At 36.5% G+C, this 12,191-nt stretch overlaps 1 protein-coding gene across 1 annotated transcript; it reads left to right on the top strand.

The window, feature by feature from the left end:
* The first annotated feature begins 970 nt into the window (after positions 1 to 970).
* LOC131436965 (uncharacterized) lies at positions 971 to 11,950 on the top strand. Its single transcript, XM_058605976.1, has 4 exons — positions 971 to 1,391; positions 1,913 to 2,020; positions 10,803 to 10,885; positions 10,956 to 11,950. The coding sequence occupies exons 1-4, from the start codon at positions 1,383 to 1,385 to the stop codon at positions 11,044 to 11,046; spliced, it is 291 nt and encodes a 96-aa protein (XP_058461959.1). The 5' UTR covers positions 971 to 1,382; the 3' UTR covers positions 11,047 to 11,950.
* The last annotated feature ends 241 nt before the right edge of the window (positions 11,951 to 12,191 follow it).

Here is a 12,191-nt window from a genome sequence, read left to right as displayed (position 1 = left end):
GAATTTTACAGATGACTTAATCCCTCATACGATGTAATTCATGAAGACTTAATTTGTTAAATGACGGGAAATTTCATTTGTTATGACTTAATGTTGGATTTGCATGAATTTTACTGGTTTCGACTGTAATGAGCATTCGGCTAACGGGTGAGAATGTATGAATTTAAATGCACCTTTTACCAGCCAAGCAAATGTGTGCTTCTGTGGCTTAGTCGATCAACGGACGTACTTTGTGATCCGATGATTCTCGGTTCAAGTCACACAGCGGTCGTTATCATTACTTCATGTCATGGAGTTTTAGACACAATATTGAATGTTTTTGCACGTAAATTTGCGTGAAATGCGACGCTCCATTTGAGTGAATCTAATGAAATGTACAATCATAGGATTTTTTCGAAGTGTGTAGATTTATGATATAACACAATTACTATGGAAGCGATTTCTGGGCTACTCGTAGCGCCTCAGAAGGCGCATTGCTACTTGGTGATCAATTTACCAAACAACCGTTGAACACATAGAATTCAATACTTCGATGTCTATTCTCTGAGATTCTACTGGTTCAAATAATGAAACTTAGATGGCGCGATAGGAAAAATTAGTTTTTCTTTAGATTGCTAATATACGGTAACAAATCCGAATACGATTCCCAAATCCACATGAAAGGTCCGAAGGATTTTTAGGCCCGGCAGACAAATAACTTCGAGGATATGATCAAAGTTTAAATTTGTACAAAAAACGCTTAATTCTGAAATCATAGCCAATGTATTTTTTATGGAGACGCATGATAATTGATGCATGATGTAAACTGGTCGAAAGCTCAATTCGGTACATTACTTCAACGCCACAGGGAAGCTTTATGGCATAGAAAGCTCTAATTTTGCTCTCTTCATAATCAACTATCCTTACTGGCGTTCTTCCTGTTTGGTGTTTCTCTGCAGTAGCACTCTATCAACCAAGGATATATACACAAAACATTGTCTCCCGGTCTCTAGTCTCAGCATCGCTGCCTTGTAAAGTGTTTGACATTTCAAACCCGTGTGTGCTCTTTTTTATTTTCACTAATAGATTACAGTTCATCTGTCCTCCCACACCACATCCATACTCTATCATCAACAAGTTGCTTTTGACCGTAGGCAAACTCCGTCGTAGAATCCGGAACAGAGTGCTTGGGCCAAAGCGGATTGTTAATCATCTTCAACTGGCCGTACTTCTGGCCGCGACTATCTTCTCAAGTGTACTCTCTATTATATACTTTCCTCGTATTTCCTTTTCCGAGCATCCAATCTCCGGTTTCCGCTGCGGGAAAGCTATCCTCAAGCCGACGGATCTCGTGAAATAATAATACGCAACCTAGAAACCGACCCTGCCGTGTGAATGAGAAAATGAATAAGGTAAGTCCCAGAGGAAATGTGAGATTCGATACATCTCCGGTTAAGAAAAAGTATACCATTTCCCTTCACATCTCAAGTGTATCGATCAAAATGTTTCCACTGTTGGGATCTGTTTGCTATTCGGTTTAGTCGTAACTTTGCTAATCCAGATTATCGCTAGTCGTCCTCATTAGCATGTACAATTTTCTTTCATGCCGACAAGTGTTAATTCACCGCGAATGAAATTAACTTTTTTTTCTATGTCGCTGAGGATAAAAGGCCCTTTTATCCGCTATTACACCTAACACTCACTTGTTAGTCAATCGAGTCAGAAGGGTTGTGACGTCAATGATACATCACGCAGCGACTTTTTCTTCACCGTAGAGAATAAAAAAAAACCTTCCACTTATTTCCGCATTCTTTTGCATACTCCGTGCTGTCGTCGTCGTCGTCATCGTCGCGGATATTCTCTCCCTCATTATGCTGCTTTTACAATGTCAACAACCACAATGCTAACAAACGACAATACGGCCGTACTCCAGATATGGGTTGCCTTCGCAGTGTTCGGTGCAATATCCATTTTGCCTGCTAATGGCCGTATCGTGAAGCGTAGCTACTCTGACCAAAGCGTTCGCGGGTACCTGACGGAGGTGAGTATTAATCAGTATGAGTAATTAATCCCTATTCTTTACCCGGTTGTACCAAACGAATTTGAAAATGATTGTTGCGTGTGGAATTTTCATCAATATATTATTACTTTTCGTCTTCGATTCACCCGTTCATTAGTAGTTTATGTTCTTTCGCTAACGCCACCTCGTAGATCAACATAAACTGTTAATGCACCGATGAGTCGAAGACGAAACGTAAAAATCTGAAATTAGTGATGTGCATTTTGCACAATTTGGTAGCCCACGAGGTACCAAAATCCTGATTGTTTTGCTCCAAATCTTAATCTCTGACGTAATATCATAATAAAAGAATAAGGATTCTTTGTATAATTCATGCAATATGCATATGAAGACAAAGTAATCGGAAATAGTTCCTAGGTTTGGTTGATAATACATAGAATACCAAGAATGTGAAAGCAATTAAAATAAATGCCAAAATAATGCCAACAAATAAATAATTTTATTAATTATAGCATTTAATTAAAGCAAAGTCTAACAAATTCATTCACATAAATTAACAAGCCACGATTCGGTCTAATCACAAAAAACCGTGAGTCGAACCAGTGAGACATTCCAACCCACTCCCAAAAAAAAAAGGAATTGGTTTATTTTTATGCCCATTTAATTCCGCGAAAGTTTGTTTTACCAAAATATTCGCACGCTTATCGCCCTTTTCAACACCCGCCCAAGGAAACGAAACGCTTCTTAGAAAACGATCCACACCGTCGCCTTATTCTTATTATTAATTTCATTTTCGAATCACCTGAATGAGTCCTAATTCGTATACGGCAGGACGGCAGGCTGAAATTGATTTTTTTAGATTTATTGTTCCTCTGTTGATTACATCTGAATGGTGAACTGCCGAGAGATGCTAGGCGTAATTCCATACTCATATTCGTAGGCTGGTTTTCAGTTGAGTTTTCAAAAAAATCACTCGATAGTTAGGTCCTTTCAGGTTTCTTTATCAAATTTTGCAGGAAACAATGACGGTAAATCTGAAAAGATACCGCGTACGGTAAAAAATATAGAGGAAACAGTTCAATCAACTTTCAATCGTCAAATTTCGGTAAATTCGATATTCAAGGATAATCTACTATCAAACAACGAACATTCTGAAGGTGCTCTAAGAGTGCAATATTATCATATTAATATTGTTTCAAACAAATTTTGTATGGAACAGACAATCAAACTACTCTAGCTAAAAGTTAGCGCTTCATTAAAATTCTCAATTATAATGAATAAGTGTAAGATTTTATCAGATTTTCGTGAATGTTCCTATAAAATGATTCATTTGTCAGAAAAATGTCTCTTGGCACACTTCTCAGCTTTCAACATGTTATTTCTATCCAAAACTATCATTGAACATAACTCAAAATTGAGTGACACACCACTCAAATTCATAAAAAGTGCACGTACTCTAAGCTTGATTTACTACATATCTACTCATTTTTGAGTAAAGGGACGAAGCTGTTAAAATTTGAGTATTTTTTATTCAAAACAAGAATAATATATTTTTTCAGAATTTAAGTGAGCTTAACTCAAAATTTGAGTTTCTTGCACTCAAAATAAAAAAAAATCTTCGTAATGTTTATATACATGGATTTCTAGTTAAAGTCATTCTTCTTTCTTTTAAATGGGAAGGACAAAAAGTGATTCAAAACTATTTTCTTCTGACCGGTTTGGAGTCAAAATTGAAATTTTGATATCTTTTTGTTAACAGACGTCTTTTTAGCATAATTGAAACCACAAAATTTCTATTGAAAACAACCACGATTGATGATTTCTCGTTTCAAAAACCGGATCTAGAAACGACAAATCTTCTTGGCGCTACTGTGTATTAAACCACTACATGTGTTCCTAAAACAAGAAGCATTATCTTGTGCATACCGTCTTAGGGTTACAGGGCTTTGGAACAGTAACCCATTAGATTATGCTACCAGCCACACTCGCTTGTGGTCTCAAATAGTTACGTGGGATGAGTATTTACTCGCTCCTAGTGACCTAACTCTTACATGCAGTTTTCCTTTCAAAACATTCCATGTGAGCTATCCTCTTCGTGAGGAATGGTTGTCTGGTTGTCTGGAACGACAACTTGATGAACACATAGTTTGTTATACGGACGGTTCTCTGTTGAATGGTCGTGCTGGTGCTGGTGTCTACTGTCGTGAAATGACGCTGAAGCAGTCTCATTCACTTGGTAGATACTGTACTGTGTTTCAAGCAGAAATCAACGCAATTCTGTGTGGAGTAAAATCGACACTTCAGCTGAGGATCTGTGGTAAGCGAATTTATTTTTGTTCCGACAGTCAGGCAGCCTTAAAAGCACTCAGTTCGAATGACTCACGGTCGAATCTAGTGATCGCATGTCGAACTCAAATTGAAGACCTCAGCATTTCAAATGCTGTTTACTTCTTATGGGTACCCGGCCATTCTGGTATTACTGGAAATGAATGGGCAGATGAGTTGGCTAGAGCTGGTGCAACGAATGATTTCGTTGGTCCTGAACCAGCTTTACCACTTTCAACTAGTTGGATAAAGCACAAGATTCGTTCTTGGGCTGCATCCAAACATGCCAGCTACTGGCGCAGCTTGCATACTTGCGCTCAGACAAAAGCATTTCTACCAGATTTCTACCAGATTCTGGTCAGAGCTCTGACTGGACATTGCAAACTCAATTATCACATGGCTACTATTCAACGTGCTGAGTATTATTCGTGTGATTTGTGTGAATGCGATTATGGTACTTCATATCATCTGATATGTAACTGTCCCGCATTGACGCAGCTACGTATCCGGGTTTTTGGTTCTCCATACATGGTTGAGTCTGTGTATGTGGAGCTAAAATTGAAGGATATTCTCTCGTTTCTCACCCAATGTGGTAAGGAGCTATAGTCAGAAGGGTTCATCGTTCTTCCTGGAGTGAATGAATCCTTTTTGTATTCACCTTAAATAGGGTTTAGCAGATTGTTGGGCATCCCTTTATGGGGTACCGATTTTACTTCTGCTCGTACATACTGCGAATCGTTCTGCATTCTTCCGGGAGTGCAGAATGGTGTCGCTTTCGTAAGATCTCTAAATCCTCTCGGGGGTTGGAGGTTTTATTAACAGCAGACTGTTCGGGACCTCGTAGAGGTTCAGAATTTACTTCTGCTTCCACTAAATGTGATCCTCAGCAGATTGTTCAGCATCCCTTAGGGGTGCAGAATTTACTTCTGCTTTTATGTGCTTTTGTGTCGTCTATTTTTCCCATCCTCCTAGTCCAACCCTTACCATTTCCTTTCAATCCTTCCCTCTTATATATCGGGAAAATGATGCTAAAAAAAATTGATGGCAAGGCACAAATCTCCAAATATCAAGGGGAACGTGCCATTTGTGCCAATTTGTTCTGATTCCTGATTCCTGCATTCCTAAATTCGATTATAATATTCCGATAATGAAAACGCACTGAACTGCAAGATGCATTTTTTCGCTCAAATGTTTGAAAACTTAACGCTTACTCTAATGAATGAATTAATGAGAGAGAACTCATGGCCTGAGTAAATTTACTCAAATCCATACTCAAATTTTGGCATACTGTTCCAGCTTATGAATTTGAGTAATCACAACTCAAACCATGAGTTATGTTCAAAGAGCGTGAAGGGCACAAAATGTTAATTTGAAAAATGAAATGAAAAAAAATCAATGGTGGAAAAGAATATTGTTTAGAAAACCCCGAACATTTAGTATGAATCTAGAATAAATATTTAATTTACCGTTCTATTCGTTAGTTTGTATCATTGAGCTTAACGAAGAGTTTGGTATTTTTTGACAGGTCATCAAAATTACATTACCGAACGCTCTGTAATCAATTCAATTGCCGAACTGATTTCCGAACGATCAGCTGTTGAGAATTCGGCAAAAAAATACCGAACTTCCAAGTGCCATTATTGTATAGTTTTATATTGGTTAGTTATTATTCAAATAACGATGTCGAAAATGGAATGGCTTCGGAAGCTCATACTTTATGCAAATATTGTAGAACATTTATTACTACACAAACCTCCATTTACGAACTAAAGCGGGGAATTTACTTCGTGAATATCGTTTATCGTTTATATCGTTTTGAATAGGGTTTACCAGATCGGCTGAAAAGTTCGCATCGTTTCTATGAGAGGGCGCCACTAGAATTAAATCCATACCATTTTCAGTTAGTACCAACCTTCAAAAGATATGTGTATTAATTTGACAGCTGTCTGATTATTAGTTTGTGAGATATTGCATTTTGAGTGAAGCTACTTTTGTTATTGTGAAAAACTGGAAAAAAAGGAATTTCGTGTGTTGATGAAACACTACTTTTTGATGAAAAAAAGTGCCGCCGATACCAAAAAATGGCTTGATGAGTGTTATCCAGACTCTGCACCGGGCGAAGCAACAATTCGTAAGTGGTTTGCAAAATTTCGTACTGTTCATATGAGCACCGAAGACGATGAACGCAGTGCACGTCCAAAAGAGGCTGTTACCGATGAAAACATGAAAAAAAATCCACAAAATAATTTTCAATGACCGTAAAGTGAAGTTGATCGAGATAGCTGACATCCTAAAGATATCAAAGGAACGTGTTGGACATATTATTCACGAATATTTGGATATGAGAAAGCTTTGTGCAAAATGGGTGCCGCGTGAGCTCACAATCGATCAAAAACAACAACGAATTGATGATTCTGAGCAGTGTTTGGAGCTGTTATATCGAAATAAAACCGATTTTTTCGTCGATATATAACAATGGACGAAACATGGCTCCATCACTTCACTCCGGAGTCCAATCGACAGTCAGCTGAGTGGACTGCACGCAATGAACCGAACCCAATCGGCCGGTAAGGTTATGGCGTCTGTATTTTGGGATTCGCATGGTATAATTTTCATCGACTACCTTGAAAAGGGAAAAACCATCAACAGTGACTATTATATAGCGTTATTAGAGCGTTCGAAGGACGAAATTTAAAAAAAAAACGACCTCATTTGAAGAAGAAAAAAGTTTTGTTTCATCAAGACAATGCACCGTGTCACAAGTCGATGAAAACCATGCTGAAATTGAACGAATTGGGCTTCGAATTGCTCCCTCATCCACCGTATTCTCCAGATTTGGCCCCCAGTGACTTTTTCCTGTTCTCAGACCTCAAGAGAATGCTCGCTGGTAAAAAATTTAGAAGCAATGAAGAGGTAATCGCTGAAACTGAGGCCTATTTTGAGGCAAAGGACAAATCGTACTACAAAAATGGTATCGAAAAGTTGGAAGATCGCTATAATCGCAGTATCGCCTCTGATGGCAATTATGTTGAAAAATAAAAACGAATTTTGGCAAAAAAATGTATGTTTCTATTAAACGATACGAAATTTTCAGCCGAACTGTTACAAAGTTTATCATCATTGAAAACTACACAACTTTCTCAAACATACTATGCTGCTATAATTTCAGTTTAATGACATAGAGCCATTTCTCATGTTTTTTTTTTACAAAATTTCAACTTGTCTATCATCAAAAGGCGCAGGAAGCTGCAGATGAGAATACTTACATATTAAACTACTTCAAAAGAACTTTCATACCGTGGTTGAATTACTCATCTGCTGGCGAGATATGTTCTTTTCAAATATCCTTGTCCTTGGCATTTGCAATGATAAGGTTTACTTCATGTCAGATCAGATTTCAGTATATATTCATTACTATGGTACTTGCCAAAAATATGATTTTTTTTCACATCGAAGTCTATAAATTGAATAGTTTAGTAACTGTTTTGTCACGACTTTAAAAAAAAGCAATCATTATATCGAATTAAGTTATGTCATCTTCTGGTAGAGAAAAGTATGATCAAAACTCATTTTTTAGTTATTTGTATTTATTTTATGATAGCTGACAATATTCTTAACCAACTAAAAAACTCTTAGCATCGTCCGACAGATTCTTCTTGGACTGTTTTGACCATTCACGAATATTTGTAACCAAAGGATCCGATGAAACTAATAACCAATTCGATGAAACTAATAACCGATTCGTAGTTCGTATAATACTCTCGAAATCTGTCTGAAAGAAACTTTTTAATCATTGTGAACAGTGCAATATAGCAAGAGTTTATCAATCTGCACTTCAATTAATGAATAGAGGATATTTATCCGCAGAGCTTTTCTATAGAAAAACTTACCAAAAAATGACATAACGTAATTCGACATGATGATTGCCTTTTCGATGTCGTGGCTTCTTATCTCATTTTCAAAAAAACGTCTGACAGTTACTTTCAAAAAACGTCTGTAATGATTACCACACTTTTCTATTTGTAAACTTCGATGTCCATAAAAATTATTTATTGTGAGAGTTACCATGGTAATGAATATATACTGAAGTCATATCTGATCTACAATGAACCTTTTCATTGCAAATGTCAGAGACAAGGATAACATATCTCGCCTGCAGACAATCGCAGACGAGTAATTCAACCACGGTATGAAAGTTCTTTCGAAGTAGTTTAATATGTAAGTGGTCTTATCTGCACCTTTCTGCGCCTTTTGATGATAGACAAGTTGAAATTTTGTAAAAAAAAACATGAAAAATGGCTCTATTTCATTAAACTGAAATGATAACAGAATAGTATGTTTGAGAAAGTTGTGTTGTTTTTAATGATGAAAAACTTTGTAAAACATGAAAAACTCACCTAAACTGAAAATATATGTGTTTTCATACAAAAACTGGTTTTAAGACACCCTTTTCAGAAAATACATTATATCATGAATTGCACTCTAGTTACGGGAATAGTATCTTCAGCAAATTTGTTTGAAATAACTTTCTGCACAACTTTGTCGAAGTTACGTAGCCCCTAGGTTGACTTTGAGCTAAAATAATATTTTTATCTCACTTAGAGGGATTATTCACATAAATAAAATTTGCCAAACGATGGTGTCTATTATTTTGAGCAACTTTGCTAAAGACACTGTACCTCACGCGCTTTTGAACCACTGTGCAATGGTATGCTTTTATAAGCCCCTTGTTTAAAAATGTCGATAAACATAGAAAACCAAATATATTATACATCAATGTTGAATACACTGAAGTCTTTTTTTATGCGAATTTACGTACCGCATAAAAAAAAACCGCATAACTCTGAAAATTCGCATAAAAAAAAACCGCATAACTCTGAAAATTCGCATAAAAAAAAACCGCATAACTCTGAAACTTCGCATAAAAAAAGACCGCAGAAGGGCAAACCGCATAACTCTGAAAATTCGCATAAAAAAAACCGCATAACTCTGAAACTTCGCATAAAAAAAACCGCATAACTCTGAAAATTCGCATAAAAAAAGTCGCGTAAAAAAAACCGCATAAAAAAAGGCCGCATAAAAAAAGACCTCAGTGTACTCCATCGAATCCAATACAAATCGAAAAAGACATCACAGTTACACCATCTTGTAACGGAAAAGGGGCGGCCCGTTTGGCAGTACCGTTTGGCATAACACCGTTTGGCATAATGGTTATTTGGCATAATACAACAGTTGCACTATTTATGTACCATTTAATTCCACTATTTCACTGTCACGTTATTACACTTTCACAAAGTCACTATACTTTAATGAAGCATAACAAACGTTACAATACAGATACGCGTATTTCGGAATGTTATTTACATCCTTCTTCAGTGTATAATATTGGCATAATAGTTATTAGACATAATGGTCATTTGGCCTAATCACTATTATACCATTTGCCATAATAATAATTGGACTCGCAATATTTTAATCTAATGTGGAATTTTGTTTGTATTTCAATCGAGTAGTGTTTTGCAAGGAAAGCTTGAACGAAATGTATGAGTTTTATTCGGTGTAAATATTTCGATGATATTAGTAGAAATAGCTTTTTTTATTTTTTAAATTCTGCAGTGAATAGCACACTATCATTTCATAAAAGTAACTCCTTTAGTGCTAACACAATGTTCTGTTCGTCATAGATGATTCGGGTTAAGACGGCCAAAGGCCGCGAGTGCGCCAGCGACTCACCGTCGGAAGCGCCGGCCACTGTGGAGGGGCAGCGCCCCCGCAGAGATTACCTCTGCCTAGTTGCGAGGAGCGATTGCCCGGATTACCCAAAGCTAGGCAGCAGGTCATCAAAAACCATGAGGCGTAGCCGCATGAGACCTTTCAAAATCGCAGTAAATTAGAACAAATTCTATTAAGAAGCATGTTGATCTGTTATGCCAAATCACTGTTATGACAAATAAATGTTATGCCAAATGATCATTATGCCAAACGGCGTTATGCCATACGGTATTATGCTAAACGACTTCATGAAACGCTTTAAAATAATTTCACCACCCTACCTCCCTAAATGTCAAAATTTGTCTCAATTTTAAGAACCCCCTTGGAAGTATGACATATATATTGCATGACGCTACATCAAGTTGATCATTAGTATTCAATCATACTGCGATTTTTTCCTGCAGATTGTTTTTCATTTTTAATTAAACACTCTAAAAAGTGAAACTTACATTTTACGTAAATTCAATTTCAGCCTAATTTGCTGTGAAGTTGGTTATATGATTCATGTTTACATGCTTTGAATAATGAATTCAAGTGAATTGCAACGCTCCTTTAATGTACATCTATAGAGACGTAAATTTACATGATTTTTTCGTAGTGTGTAACTGAATAAACAACTCTTCCGAAATCTTTCCGAGTAACTTTGGGTAGCTTAGCTTATGTTTAAAACAATCCAACTAATATTATCGATTTTCCATTATTTCAGCGAACCTGTTGGTGGAACGAAGTCTGCAAAGAAGAATTCCAACAGCTCTTCCGATGTAAATGCCCTCAGTGGTCCTATTGCAGGTAGTGTCGTAATTGATATAAAACCAAGAACATTTCTCTACTCATCCTTTCGTCACACTCGCACGTACAGGTCACCCGGTCGCTATTACAACGCTTATTGCTCCATGACCAACACCGGTTACATATGGACACAACCCACGTGGGACTGGGAAACTGCCTAACATATCCTGCTCATCATCGTTATACACCAACTGGTGGCGCTTTGCGGCTTCCAAAATGAGAAAAAACATTTCGTGTTATATTAGGAAATTCCTGGTTGTACCAAGTTCGGTTAAAGTGACATCACTCATCGTTTCGTCATCAGTGACCAAGCATGAGCAGCAAGGACATCCATAGAGACCAAATATTTTGTATAAATAGATTTATATAGCCAGTTATACCAGTACTCGACCAAGCCATAGGCTAGTGTGTTTTACATCGATTTTTTCTTTTGTTTTCGTCGAACCATGTTTTAAGTGTACCAGATTGCAACAAATAGAACTCGGAACAGTCATTTTTTTCTCGAAAACAACTTAATTCAACTTAAATAATATGGAAATATTACCATCACACTCCAATGCATCATGAGAGGAAAACACCATATCAAAGGTTTGATTTTTTTTTAAACTACTGACATCACCCATGTCATGTTTTTATTCCATATATTACACGTTCAAACCTCAAACTCAAATCAAGTATCATTGAATAAATTATATTGAATCAAATGTGGCACATTTTATGAAATCAAACTACGTTGACAAAATTAATACAATCTATTCAGGCTTATTAACTTATTCGACCAGCATGGGACGATGTTTTAATTGTGATTAGCATAGATTTCTTGCAGTGATATAGATAGTGGCAAAATTAAACAGAAATCAAAAGATTGTTTGCGATTGTTTCTATATGCATACAAGTAAAAGAATGACTCATATATATACACATATAAACACACCAGTATCTGTTGCAATTTTTTTGCAAATAAGATAATCAATACGGAGAAACTTATTACGCACCTATACTCATGCAACAGATAATATATGAAACTAATACACATCATTTTAAATAAAATCTTGAAGCGTTAAATATTTGTTTATCTTGTTATTGAGAACATGCATTTAGAGTTATTCATGCGACAAAAAAAATCTCATATATTTACCCAACGAAGGATAGACGAGAAATTAGCTTCTTGATTAGATTACACTGGTAGGTGCTTTCTTACGCTATGAAACCATGGGAACGAATCTGACAATAGTACTAAAGACAAATAAAAAGAATTGAATGTGACGGAGAACATTTGAAAAAAATCTGACCCAGTGATGAGTGT

The sequence above is a fragment of the Malaya genurostris genome, chromosome 3, assembly GCF_030247185.1.
Source record: "Malaya genurostris strain Urasoe2022 chromosome 3, Malgen_1.1, whole genome shotgun sequence".
NCBI classification, from domain to species: domain Eukaryota; kingdom Metazoa; phylum Arthropoda; class Insecta; order Diptera; family Culicidae; genus Malaya; species Malaya genurostris.
The sequence above is the reverse complement of the archived record's forward strand: the minus strand, read 5'-3'. Positions and strand labels throughout refer to the sequence as shown.